At 41.5% G+C, this 14212-nt stretch overlaps 1 protein-coding gene across 2 annotated transcripts in view; it reads right to left on the bottom strand.

The window, feature by feature from the left end:
• Positions 1-11647, bottom strand: part of ATF6 (activating transcription factor 6) — a 79380-nt gene extending 67733 nt beyond the window's left edge. Inside the window, exons 1-7 of one of the 2 annotated variants that reach the window (XM_026854291.1) lie at positions 11321-11647; positions 10890-10984; positions 10249-10378; positions 9815-10024; positions 7128-7348; positions 1238-1423; positions 733-824 (exon numbers count right to left, since the gene is read on the bottom strand). In XM_026854291.1, the coding sequence (XP_026710092.1) occupies positions 733-824; positions 1238-1423; positions 7128-7348; positions 9815-10024; positions 10249-10378; positions 10890-10984; positions 11321-11369 (983 nt within the window). In that variant the 5' untranslated portion in view covers positions 11370-11647. The remainder of the gene's footprint in view (positions 1-732; positions 825-1237; positions 1424-7127; positions 7349-9814; positions 10025-10248; positions 10379-10889; positions 10985-11320) is intronic. The other variant, XM_026854290.1, reaches the window with a different exon arrangement.
• Positions 11648-14212: the final 2565 nt, after the last annotated feature.

Genomic DNA, 14212 nt, shown 5'->3' with positions numbered 1-14212 from the left:
TCCAAAGCCAGGCAAAATAAGACAGATATGTGCAAGAAATATCCCTTTTTATTCTCCTTTCTTCCACAGATTTCTTCATAAAGCGTCTGGGAAATAATGCAGCATTTCCTTCCTGCTCTCTGGTTCCTATGTCCCACTGATACAGTTAGAACAAAAGAGGTTTTTGATTACCACTTCAACTAATTAAAGAGAGGGAACACTATCTTCACCAGAACTAGAAGACAAGTAATACAGGGCTTACACTGTAATGAGGAAGATTGCTGCTAGACACATCTAATGGTCAGGATTGCAAAACACCAGAACAAAGAGTGGGATTTCCTTCACTGGGTTCTAGAAGCAGCTTAAACTCAGAGCTATTGAGATTAGCACAGGTAGAAACAAGCAGATGAGCTCTCAAAGCGTGTGATTTTTTTTCTAAAAGGATTCTAAACACAGCTCTTTCGTCTCTTCAGGTATAAATGGAGCAGACAAACTGCTGTACACTGCACTGATTAACAAAATGCCAAACCAAGAGAAATTAGAAGTACAAGATCTAGCTCTTGTTGCCAGAAAGATTCCAACAGATTAACCATTATACACTTGAGTCTTCCCCTACGCAGGAGGAGAGTAAAGGACAGAAGTCAGGTTTCAATCTCAAGGCCTTAAAACACAATAGTGCCTGTATTAATGATTCAAATAAAAATCGCAGGAAAGCAAACTTGCTACATAAAGAGAAATTTCCAGGCAGCTTACCTCAGGGGACCATAATTCAACATTATGAATGCCAGTATCACCATCACACACAGGGTCCTTCTCTTTGGGGATGATACTTTGAGCTTCTGGTTCTAGACAGAAAAAAACAGAGAAGACATGCAATAAAAAAGGGGCACAGACATGCAAAGGTGTGTTAGAAGCTAAATACACCAAATTATGCTTGCTTTTTGGATTTATTTGCCTACTTATGTATGAATACATGCCAGAACTACTTAAAAATAAAACTCTTTTGTGGTACATCATATTCAGCTTCTATCCAGTCTATCTTCTCAGTAAAATCTTCAGAAGCACCGCAAAATAAAGACTTAAAAATCAACTAGGTAATGTGACAACTGACCTAGAGTTGGTGAAGGTCTGCTTGGAGTGGGAGGCTTGGCTAGAAATCCCCAAAGGTCTGCCAGTCAACATTTCCATGATTCTGTTCAAGTGTCTTCCACCTGAGCAACTGTCTATATAAAGTCAGACCTTCATCACAGTCTCTTACCTCTAATACTACTTCATCCAACTGCCTCTTCAGTGTGCTGTTTTCTTTCTTGAGTTTCTCATTCTCCAATAAGGCTGCCTCCAGCCTTGCCTCCAGTCCCAACATGTATTCTTTCTTTTTCTTCCGTGACTGAAAGGCTGACTCCCGGTTTTTGATAATGCGCTGCTGCCGTCTCAAGACATTGACCTGGACAGACAAATGAGAGTCCTGTTAATGATCCACAAGTTAAAAGTGCCTCTATTTCATGCAGTAGTTTCTGATCCTCTACTTTGTCAAAAATCTGCACAGATCGCTTCCTGCACTCTGCTTCAAATGAGCTGAAACGTTCAGCACAGAGGTAACTAGGAATCACGGTACACCTCCAAGAGTTGGAGCTCATGGATATGGGAAAAACAGTCCCATACTGTTTTCTCCTGCATTCTCACCCTGCTATGTGTAGAGGACACAAAATGTATACTTGAGCAGAAGTTTGATTCGATCAGTCAAATCACACAGACAGAAAATACACACCTGAAGGTCTGGAAGGTAGCAAGAATATCTTTCACTTTACCATGCACCCTTTTATAGGCTATAATCAGTCATCTCTTTTCTTAACTGGAAAGTACTATGGTTTTTCAGTCTGTCCTGCATGGAAGCCATTTCCACACTGATTACACCTGTTTCTGTACCTTTTCCAGCTATACTATATAGCTTTTTAGACGTTGAATGCTGTTGCTGACCTCAGATTGCACATTCTACACATATCAAGCACTTACATGGCAGCTTAAATGCAGTGTCTGGATGCATCTATACTAGCATTTTAATTCAGATCAGGTGTGTGGCTTTGATGCACATTTCCTGACTGTCCCACTTAATATGCTGTGGTTTGCATCACAGAACAGTTTCTGATAGAGCACATAAACTGGATTCCTTCTGGATGAAACTAAACCAGCAAATATACTCCAGGAGGGCACATAATTCACTCCAACCACTACCAGGCATTCAGTCTGCAAGACCAGACCAGGACAGTTCAAAGTTACCCCTCCCCATCCTCCAACAGTCTTGATGACTCCAATTTTTCTCCCCAAGCAGCAACAGTTTATCATCTTTTACCACTTATTTTGTGGTTTGCACTGAGTGGGACGACCTAGACTGAAAGCCTCATGCTGCTGACAAGGATAATGAAGATCAATACTGCAGAGCTATACAAAACTACTTGAAATCCTAAATTTAAACACTACTCTGTTGATTTCCTTTCCCTCACAAATTAGCAACAGCAACTCTGTTTTTATTAAAAACAGAAGACTTCTATCACATTACAAAGCTACAACAGGATGTGCCTTAATGATGTTTACATTGAAAAAGAACCGAATGTCTTTATGTTACAGACTTTACTATCCTCCAGTAGCTACCAACACATGCACTGGAGTAACCTGCATCTATTAGAGCATGAAAGGTGAAGAGAAAAGGTAACTATTCTAGAAGAATCAGTCTAGGAAAAAACAAACAAGCCACAGAATAGTAACATTAACAGACTCAGTGTGCTTCAGTCTGGCTGCTTAAAGAACATTTACCATAGCTTTCTGACTCTCCCTGTATATACTCTCACACAGACAGTATGTTGCTTGAGGGCTTTGGTGTTTGCAAGGAAAACTGGCTACAGGCTGTTTGAAGAAGTCATTCTTCATGATACTGCAGTCTGGTGACAAAGACTAAGAAAACACGTTACAGTGCATTAACATTTGGGGTTGTCTCCATGTTGATCTAATTGCTTTCTGTAAAGATCATTTACTATACGTCTACTCTGCTGCCACCAACAAAAGTCTGTGAAAGTGAAGCTGTTTGTACTTACTCCAGGTTCCCTCTTTAGCAGAGTGGAGAAGGAAAAGATTTTACCATATTTTCATTAATGTTAAGCTTTGTCTTGAATTTTTTAAGTACTACAACACTTAACATAAGAAAACTTCTGCAGACATAAAAACTTGGGGGAAAAAAAAAAGATTCAGGCTAGCCAAGGACGGCAGTGTATAGAACACACCAATTTAGGGCCAGGATCACTTCATCTGTCCAGAGATAAAATAATAAGACATGAGTTCATGCAGCAGTTTTGGCTTGGGTTGTGCAATATTCCAAACCAGTAGTTACATTCCTCTTTTTTTAAGACGAGGTTCTGCATCATTAAGTCAAACAGAGAAGACCGTATTATTTACATCAATTCTTGTTTGCAGACCTGCTCAGGGTTACTCACTACTGGACAGCTTTTGAGTAAGTGTGTGGAACCTCTAGCAAATCTATCTGCTTGCCTGGAGAACACATGGGAGTTAAAGCATCAGTGCAGTGCTTGTACACTAAGAGTACATCCTAAGGTACATCTATTGCTGCTTCAAACACTACCAGCTAGTAGTAGTTTTAGATGGTATTTATCTAGATTGCTCTCCTTTACTCAGTGTTCTCCAAACACTGCCTGGAACAGCAGCTCTCCCCAGTCTGACTCAAGGTACTCTGTGCAGGAACTGCATTTCGGTCTATGTCACACCAGTTTCACTTCCACTCATTTCTTAAGATTGCTTAAATAAACCCCAACTATTTGTGTCTTTAAGTTATTGTTTCAACTGGGAATCCCCACAACACTTTAAGGTTCTTGGTCAACCCTCTAGCACTTGTCTGGCTTTTCTTGGAGAATAAGCCACAGCTACACACCTGATCCTACCTACATCTGATGCAGGAAATTGGAAGAGTTGTGTGTGTGAAGTAGTGTAACAATGCTGGAACCTGGAAGCAGTATAGTACTATAGCTAGCCTGGCATCAAGATAAACATGCCCCTTACTTAAGCATTTTGATAATCAGAAGAGAGAGGGTAACTAATTTATAATGTCAGACTGCTTAAGCAATGTAGCTTTGCACAAGTGCTGAACAAAGATAAAACATATCAAGCACCCCTGCTAACTTCTTTTGAAGCCTCCCTCTTTGTAGATTGTATTATATTAATTTACCACTCATAGTAACTTCTGGTTCTCAGGACACACAGATCATAAATGGAAAACATTGTTATTAAAATCAAACATTAATCAGTGATGCAGCTTTTACACCACTGCTAACACACTCACAAAAGATATTGTAAATATGGAGTAGTGAAAGGTTCATTGCAAAGCCTTGCTTCAAACAGTACTAACTAGATTCAGATCAGCCTCTCTCTTCAGAGTCTTTGTAAAGAGTCATGCACTTTACAAATAAACACTGCTACCTCAATTTAGTCTTGCAAAGAAAACTGGGTTCTGAGGAAAATTTAACCTCCATTCCAATGCAAGCACAAGGCAGTAACAATGTCTCTCACCCTCCACAGTTTTTGGTACACACACTGGGAAAGTTAACAAAGAGCTGAAAGAACAAACCATTTCCACTTTACATTGGCTGGCTTCTTACCTCAGCTTATCAAAGCTGCTGTCTTCGAAGATGCATCTTAAATGCAGAAATACAAAAGCCATGCAAGTGTCTTCTCTGTTATTATGACTGGCTTTTTTTGCCTCTAACTCAACAGAACAACTTGACTAATTAGTTTATTTCATATAAAAATTATCCAATGTACAGCACAGAAAATGGGATTCTTTAATAAAAATCCATACATATGTTGAAGTTATTTTGTGTAATCTAATTTTTTTCTAAATTTTCAATATTTTTTTTATCAACAGAACTGGAAGGCAAAATTAAACCCTTCTTCACTACAGAGTGGAAACATGAGAGAAAGGCCCTGTAAGGACACAACTAAGTTGCAGTCCCTCACACACCTACCATTTATGTCCTCATATCATTTAATTGCAACAGAAAAGGCAATCTGCTTTTTTAATCAAGACTCCCTTTCCTTCAACCAGAAGAGTGGCTTGCTTAGATAGCGTTTCTTTTGTCCAGTTTCCTAGCAGAAAGTTCTTCACCAATTTCCTGGTGAACAGTGACCACACTGGAAGGCCTAGCACTTCCCTGAGGCTGGCAGCTGTGTTAAAGTGTGCCACGAGGACAAGCACATCGTAGGGCCTCACGCATACAGCTTGCTATCAGCCAATCTCAGTCTAATCCATTGGAAAGGCTCAGAGTTAAAACTAACAGTTTATCCCTCCTAAGCCGGAAAGAAAGTCCTGCAGTGTTTCTTTTTATCCTGCAGCATCTGCTTAGATTAGCAAACAAAACCACGTGTGACAGAGCTCAAATGACAGCTACTTCTGTGCAGCTCTGAGAGCCACATGTGGCATCTATGGCAGCCGCAAGATGTTTTAACCCTGCTGGCGCCAGCTGTATCCTGAAACACTTGTTCTTTTCCAAAGTGCTATTACACAGTATGTGCCAAAGAGCAGTTGCAACTGTTTTTTCATGTTTCAATAAACACAGGTAATACGTATAGCATTTAGGTTGATACCGAGTCTAAAAACTGCCTGTCTAAACCATCTTCAGGTGGAAATATCCACACAACCATCATTCAAAACAGCTATTCGTTACTCTAGCTACTCATTTGACTACTGTCACAGATGTGTATATGAAGGGGGTTTTGTCAATTAAACCTTGTATTCAGATAATGGCATGGTGCCACACTAGTCCTGATTACAGGGGAGTCACAAAACTAATGACTGCTGTCAGGTCAGTTCAGCCGTGCACGGCAGGCAATTATTGTTTAAAAATGCAGCACTCTTAACTGGTCTGTCTGCTGACAGACCTTTGTTAGCTTCTTCAAATTCAAGATTAGGTTTCCCTTGCAGTCTGGGCTGCTGAATTATTTGTAGCAAACAATTTTTCATTGAAAAATGCAGCCCCCACACAAACATGAATAGAGAGGAAAATTTGACATCAAGCACAAGTGGCAATTCTCAGCCACTAGGAAACCATACGATGACATCCCTCCAAAGCAGCCAGAAGGCACATGCCTTTAAGAAACAGTGTCCTGTGCTGCTAATAAGCAGGTGACTATACTGCAAAATTTCATGTGAATGGACACTAGTGTTTTCTCCCTCACACTGAGAGATGTGATAGGACCCTCAGCTCATGACAACTGTGCTTGGAATACCACACTGGAGAATGACACCCTGAGAGTTTAAAAGCCACAAACAAGAAACTTCAGTACTTTCCACAACACCACCTTCCTTTGGAAAACAAAATGCAACCAAAAGCAGCTCCAAACTACTAGGAACTAAATCAAGTTAACACCCACCTTGCTAGCTAGTTAATATGTCAAAGCTGAAAGGGAAAAAAACTTCACACATCTGAAAAGCTATTTCTGTTCACACCTACTGTTTACTGTGAGCTACTGTGGAAAAACTTATTTATCTGCACAGTGACTTTTGAGAGCTTACCCCTTTTCTACTCATATAGTATATGACCAAAAGGAAGCCTGAAGTGATTAAGATCATATGAAACTCAATATTTGAAGTTTCTAAAAATCAAGAGTAAAATCTGGAGAGATAAGGGAGATGGAAAATGAATCAGGCCTACTGCTGACACTTCCAATTCATCTACTTCCAAAAGACTGTTTTTTATTATACGGATTAGAAAAATGGTTTAGCACTAATCAAAAATCAGATATATCAGATCTTCCTGCATGTAAGAGAGCTCCAGCCATTAAGAGCTTGCAGTTGAGAAGACAAGCAAAGAAAAAAAAAAAGCATCAGCACTGTCTTCTGCCACAATGCTTGCATACCTGGTCAGCAACTCCAGGCAGGCAAGCAGATAAGAAGCTATTCCTCCTCATTTTTTGACAAGCTGCTGAATTCCCTGTTTACTGTTAGAAATCCTATTAGACAAGCCCAACTACAGCTCTGTCTTCCTGAGGCTCTAAAGTGACCCAGTTCTCCCATTATATCCCACATGGAGGTAACTGAAAACCGTTTCCAAGCTTTGGCTATTAGCTATATCACAGTCAGAACTTACATCTGTCCCAATTGCTGGTGTGGTACTTTGAAGCAAGGGCTTAGTCACTGGTATTTTGCTGTTCGTTGAGCCATTTCCAGCAGTTGGAGGCAACGTATTCACCCTATGATTGTGAAATGGCATGGTCCCTCCAGTGACAGCAATGACTGGCTGGGAGGCAGGAAGCACCCCAGAAGCCTGGAGCTGTACCACAGTGGGCTGGGGGAGCACCACCGATTGACCTAGAACACAAGAACAAACAGGAGTACTCGGCATATGACATGAAATTGGTTTGTACATGACCTCCAATACAGGAGGTAGAAAGATTTGCTTTCTCTCATGCTCTGCACAATTTATCTCAGGACCAATCCTACAGCATTAGTATATTCCACAGGATAGGAATGGGGGAGAAAAAAAAGAAAAGCTGAAAAGTTTGCAGGGCTCTTAATCCATCCTGCAAAACAAAACCACACATATTAAAGGGATCCAATGAATCAAGCTCTCTCCCAAAAGTCAATACTTGTTAGAAACATTACTCATTTCAGTATTGCTAACACTTGATGCACTTTGAGCAATTTTTTCAAGAATTTAACCAGCTTACCTAATCCTCCTCCCTTTTGTCATCCCTACTTTATTGCTGTATTCAATGGGAAATTTACTACACAGAAGTGACTCATACTATTCAAAACAACTCAGAAACAGCATAGAGAAGGTAGATGAACAAGAAAGAACAATGCAAGTTACACTTTCAAAATATAAGTTAAAGCCTCAATTAACACTAACACATGAGCAAATTTTTTTAAGTGTCTTATGTAAGAAATTTTATGCACAAGCCTAACAGAACTTAAAGAAGAGCAAGCAGAAAAAATGAGGTAATTTTGACAGAGTTTGAAATGGAATTAAAAACAATCACTTCCAAGAAATTTCAGTCCAAGAACTACATTTTACTCAAGCAGGTACTTGAGTAATATTCTGTTGTCTGAAAACACATGAATGTCTCTCTAACCCTTTGTAACAGGATGAACTTGCCAGCTTTCAGAAACAGCACGTTCCATCTGAGCATTCCAACCAAAATGCATGACAATGTATTACAGCATTTACCCAACCTCTGGAAGGCGAAAAATTAAGTAATTTACCTAGCACTAAGATCTTTTATGAATGAGGTGTAGGATTAGATCTCCTGTTTTGTACAGATAATCTCGAAGACATCATAAATTAGTACTACCCTATTTAAGAACCTCAGATGTTGAGATTATTTCAACAATTTTTTAGTGCATAAAGTACATGACCCTCCAAGATCATGCTTTCTTCCATAAGCTTTTATGAAAAGGACTGTAAAAATATCATTCCTCATGCTTCTCTGAAGATAATGGCATATTTCAAAATGGTAGCTCCAACTTGTCACGTCCAGGGAATTTTGATTAATGAAAAAGATCCTTATGGTTTTTGTTATGGTAGTGGCACAACAGGATTTTTAAGCACACCATCAGTTAAAGTAAATACATGGCATGCAAATACTTTCTCAGAAGTATTTCCTCTATAATGCCTTACAGAAACTACTCTCCTGACTTTTCTCCAGGGAAAAGAAGCAGCTGATCTTCAGAGTACTATACTTATAGCCAAAAAATCCATATCCCCAGCATTCCTTACTCCAGATGGCATTTTATCAGCTGGAACATCAGAAGGAATAAGAATTAGGTCACACTGACTGTGCTGACCTGCATTTTAAGCGGTCTAAGAATCTTAGGCATGTTGTAACAAATGTCAGCATCTCCATCTTTGGCTTAACTCCTAATGGAAGAGTAATTAGTAACGAAGACAAATTTTTCACTATTGTAATAATTTCTACATACGTGCCCTTAAGTATCTGTCTCCGTTTCCTTCCACATCTCAGTGCCTGTGTAGACAACTGCAATCCTCTGGAGCCATCAGCTGGTGAAAACAAGCAACTGCATCTGATAATCTCAGCAATGCATGACCCTACTCCCTTAGCTGAAGAGTAAAATAATGCTTTGGATTCAGAAATGAAGGCTCAAGTTATTTCAGAAATGTTACAGGGAAAATGGAGGAATGAAGAATTATCAGTGCACAGGAAATAACTTGCCTCTTGTTAACTACCTCGGAGCTGTAAGCAACTTTTCTAACATATGACATGGCTCTCAACTTTTAGCAGATTTCACATCCTATTTAATGCTCTTTAGTCAGATAAAAAGCCGTAAGCTCATGTTCCCATAAACTCTGTGTCAGTTTCATGTGGGTAAAATAAAGCTTTTATCACTCCTCCTAAGCTTTCAAGCTTCATTCAAGCCATTCTAACTAATTCTGCCTCTGGTTACAATAGAATAACACTGTAATCACCTTATGCACCACTTGCCATCACAAGTAGAGCAGAGCAAAGGGGCCCCAGAGAGATCCTTCCAAACCAGAAGTTTTACCTCCACAGCTGACAGTGCTCAGCATAGTCTCTTTTGCTATACAGTCTTCCATTCCACATAATTCCCAGGTGAGTGCTCTTTCTCATAGGACTATATGAGAGAGGATTAAGGCCATCTGCTCAGCCTAAAGCTTTTTCAGTAAAGCATGTAGGACCTCTCTTTCTCCTCCTACCCCTCATTTCACCCACCAAATCTAACTTCATTCTAGCAACCGTCCCAAACAGACATAGTGTTTACCCCCAAGACCTGGCTCAGTCAGGACAATCCACCTACCTTTAGGAGGTGCTGGCTGGATGTTAACAACTGGCTGATGCTTTGGCAGTGGCACAAGCGTGGGAAGAGTCTGAATAATGATGGTTTTAGCTGGGATGCCAATATTAGCCTGAGCTTCAGGTACAGCAGGCAAAAGGGGCTTCGGTTGGATCAAAGGCCTGGACGCTGTCTGACTACATCTCTTCAGGGTCCTCGCAGAAGAATTATTTGCTAGGAAAGAAAAAAGTCAGAGTTGGACCAGAAAATATAAAATAAAGAATTCAAACAGTAATAACAAGGCTTCTGGTATTTTTTTTAACCCATCTATAATATTTGTTAAAAGATCACAAATTCAAGTCAGAAATGACAGGATATACTAGTGTCTATCAGTTAAACACTCGTATGCAAGACAATACACATACTATCTACAGAATCAAAGTAACTTGATCTCATACCAGACCGAGAAGTGATGCTGACAGTAGGCTTCTTGCCTCCATCTCCCGCAGGGGATGCAGGACTTCTGCAACTCTTGCTGTAGAGAGAGATGGGAGACATCTGGGAGCTACAGCTGAAGTCCACATCATCCTGCAGACAGCAAGTACATGAGATTAATGATACAGAAACACATAAAAGTGTATCCTAGCAGTTTAGAGCATAGCTGCCTTTCATCACATCTGTATCGCTGCTGCAGAAAACAGGAGGTAGGTTTTGTTCTGCAGTTTTATTCTGGTAAATGCTAAGTACCGCTGAAAACCAAACAAGTACTTCTCCCTGTCAGCAGAGTGATGGGAGGCAGAGGTCAATAACTGCTAGACTCAGAAGCCTTTAGAAGGCATTCTGTTTGGCAACAGGCTAATAAACAGAAATGAGGAAACAGAATTGAACCATGTCTTTTTAGAATGGGTTACAGCAGAAGAAATAAAACACCACTGAAATGAAGTTGTTTTTGTAAAGGTTGGAAAAATTAGCTGTTTCCTTTTATGCCATGAAGTTGATCAGACAAGTAAATCACTGGGCTTTTTTTTTTTTTTTTTTTTTGCCACAGCTGGTTCTAAGTGACTGCTGCTATCTGTGTTACATGGAGGTTTCTGCATACAGGCACATTCTGCACTGGAGAGTCCACAGATGATGGAGAAGGGACTGAACAATTTGAAGTGGCTGGTGATAAAGGTTCTGTCTTCAAGCTTGCATCTACAAGAGGCAGATAAAGAAATTTTACTGTACAAGTTTTTAGCAATAGGAGATCAGTAAAGAACATGTTGCCCTACACCACCTATTTAATTCCTGAAGCAAGGCACATCAGAAAACATAGCAAGATTAAAGATACTGAACAGCTTAGCTTGCAGGGCAGTCCTCACCAGCTGTACCCATCCTACAGAAACACAGCATGACAGCTCATCACAGAGCTAAATGCTGTACGGAATCAAATAGTTTCACATAAGTTAGCACTATCCTTAAGTCGTAAAAGCTCACTCTTGAGGTGTGACTATTCCACCCCCACCCCACAAAATACAGAAGGTTAATTACCTGTATAAGCATGGCCTGTAATATTCCAAAGGTCTGAGTCCCAAGACATCAAATCCAAATCAAAATGAAAGTTATAGAGATCATTTTCCTGAAATGACAGTTCAGACAAAGAAACAATACAGAAAGACAATATACATTGAAACCATCAGCCATTATATTCACATTTTCTTTTGGGTTTGTGTTGCAAGGTTTTGGTAGTAGGGGGGCTACAAGGGGTGGCTTCTGTGAGAAGCTGCTAGAAGCTTTCCCCATGCCTGACAGAGCCAATGACAGCTGCCTCCAAGAGGCCAAAGCCAAGTCCATCAGTGACAGTGGTAGTGCCTCTGGGATAACAGATTTAAGAAAATGGAAAAAAAACAATACGAGGGAAAGCGATTGCAGCCTGAGAGTGAGAATATGTGAGCGAAACAGCTCTGCAGACACCAAGGTCAGTGAAGAAGGAGGAGGAGGCGGAGGAGGTGCTCCAGGTGCCAGAGCGGAGGTTCCACTGCAGCCCATGGTGCAGACCCTGGAGAGGCAGCTGTGCCCTGCACCCATGGAGGTAACAGGGGAGCAGATCTCCACCTGCAGCCTGTGGAGGAGCCCACGCCAGAGCAGGTGGGTGCCTGAAGGAGGCTGTGACCCTGTGGGAAGCCCACACTGGGGCAGACTCCTGGCAAGACCTGTGGCCCTGCTGAAAAAAGAGAAGCCCATGCTGGAGCAGGTGCTTGTCAGGACATGTGACCCCATGGGGGACCCGTGCTGGAGCAGTCTGTTCCTGAAGGACTGAACCCTGTTGAAGGGATCCATGATGGAACAGTCTGTGAAGAACTGCAGCCCATAGGAAGGACTCATGCCAGGGAATTTTGTGGAGGACTGTCTCCTGTGGGAGAAACCCCACACTGGGGCAGGGGAAGAGTGTGAGGAGTCCTCCCCCTGAGGAGGAAGGAGCAGCAGAGACAGTGGGTGATGAACTGACCACAACCCCCATCCCCTGAGCTGCTGTGGTGGAAGAGGTAGAGAAGGCAGGAGCAAAGTTGAGCCCGGGAAGAAGGGAGGGATGAGGGGAAGATGTTTTAAGATTTGCTTTTCTTTCTCATTACCCTACTCCAATTTGATTGTCAATAAATTAATTTTCCCAAGTTGAGTCTGTTTTGACAGTGAGTGATCTTTCTGTTCTTATCTCCACCCATGAGCCTTTCATTATATTCTCTCCCTCCTGTCCAGTTAAGGGAGCAAGAGAGTGGCTTTGGTGGGCACCTGGCATCCAGCCAGGATCAACCCAACACACATTCTTATGGATCTGGAAAACAAAAGAAAACAACACAACCATACTTCAGTTGCCTAAGGCATGCAGAGATAAAAGCCCTTAAGAGGACAATTCTCAACTAGAATACACAAGACTACTTCTTTTAAAGCTTAGACCTGTCATTTCACTTTAACAGAATCCCTAATTATTGTACCGTTATCAGTAATTTGTAAAGTGAAAGTGCTAAATCCAGTCATTGAATCAGCTCATAGAAAGCACAAGTTTTAGGAAGTTGTTGCCATCCTCCCCCTCACCTGCACTGAAAGATTTACCTAATGCCCTTCCATCATCACATCTCAAAGTGCTTTATAAACTTAAGCAGCAAGAGTGACAGTCTACCGGCAGGAAAGACACAAGGACTGATTTGCTCAACATCTGATGAACAGTATGTATTATGTCTCCCTATGCTTGAATAAACTGACATCATCATTTCCTAAAGCCAGGAACACCAGTTTCCTTTTCCAACAGAAAAGGAAAAAAATACTAAAATCACTTCATATGCATTATTTACTTGATCTTGAAAACAATGATCAAGTTTTTTTCTCCGTTTTTTCTGCTGATGCATGTCTCAGTTCCCTACTCAAATGTGACATTTTTATGAGCACTTGCATGAAAAATATAAATATCACATACTCAACTTATACAAATATACAGTGAACGTTTCTTGCTAAAAACTATCCTGCAAATGTTCCTTTCCTTACATTCTCAACTTGCTCAAAATCTGCAGACTGCATAGATATTAATATTTATAGGGTAGGATAAAGAAAAAGCTCATCAGAGCACGCTGATAGGAAGAATGACCAAAAACCACACCCTGAGCTGTTCAGCAGGAGCCTCCACACCAATGCTGTCCTGCTGATGGGCAACACCTTGCCCTTGTAAAATCAACCAGTTCCTGCATTTTCTCCGGTGCCTGGCTCTACAATGCCTGGAGGAATGCTCTTAGTACCTGAGATTTCTGTTGGATAACCCAGGGGTTGTGCTGGAGGTGGGTTAGGAGCTAGTGAGCAGAAAGAAGGCAGAGGAAGAACACAGAGTGGAGAATCCATGAGGCAAATGCCCTGGGGCAGAAAAAGCAGTATGTACAGACACTAAAAAACATGGGGATTAATGCATAAGGTTGCAAGCAAAAGTTTTAGAAGAAAATCCTACAACAGCTAAGAAAACAAGAAACCATCTTATAGGCAAGCTGATGAAGCACAATGTGGGTGGATGCAGATGTAACGTCCCCACGCTTCTCCACACCGCTTCTTTCACGCAGCCCTGAAGTTCCCTCACCCCAGAACCGCCTCGCGCGGGGGTTACCTTCATCAAGTGACAACACAGCTTTACCTCGACACGGCACCACAGACTTTCACCATAAACTTTCTTCTTTAAACGTGGCTTTTAAATCTCTAGCTTTGACACCGACGGTTTAGTGAGATGCTGATAACTCTGCCGCTCAGCCGCCAACGCAGGGGCGAGCGGCTGAAGCCCGGGGAGACACCGGGCTCCAACCGCCCCGCTCCAGTGCCGCCATAAAACCCGGGGAACACCCCGGGGCACGACCCGCGGCCGCCACCAGCCCCCGGGCCGGGCCGTGGGGGCGCACGGCTGGCGGAGGG

Source organism: Athene cunicularia (assembly GCF_003259725.1).
Source record: "Athene cunicularia isolate RWA chromosome 8 unlocalized genomic scaffold, athCun1 chr8_part1, whole genome shotgun sequence".
NCBI classification, from domain to species: domain Eukaryota; kingdom Metazoa; phylum Chordata; class Aves; order Strigiformes; family Strigidae; genus Athene; species Athene cunicularia.
This window is presented reverse-complemented; position numbering and strand designations above follow the sequence as displayed.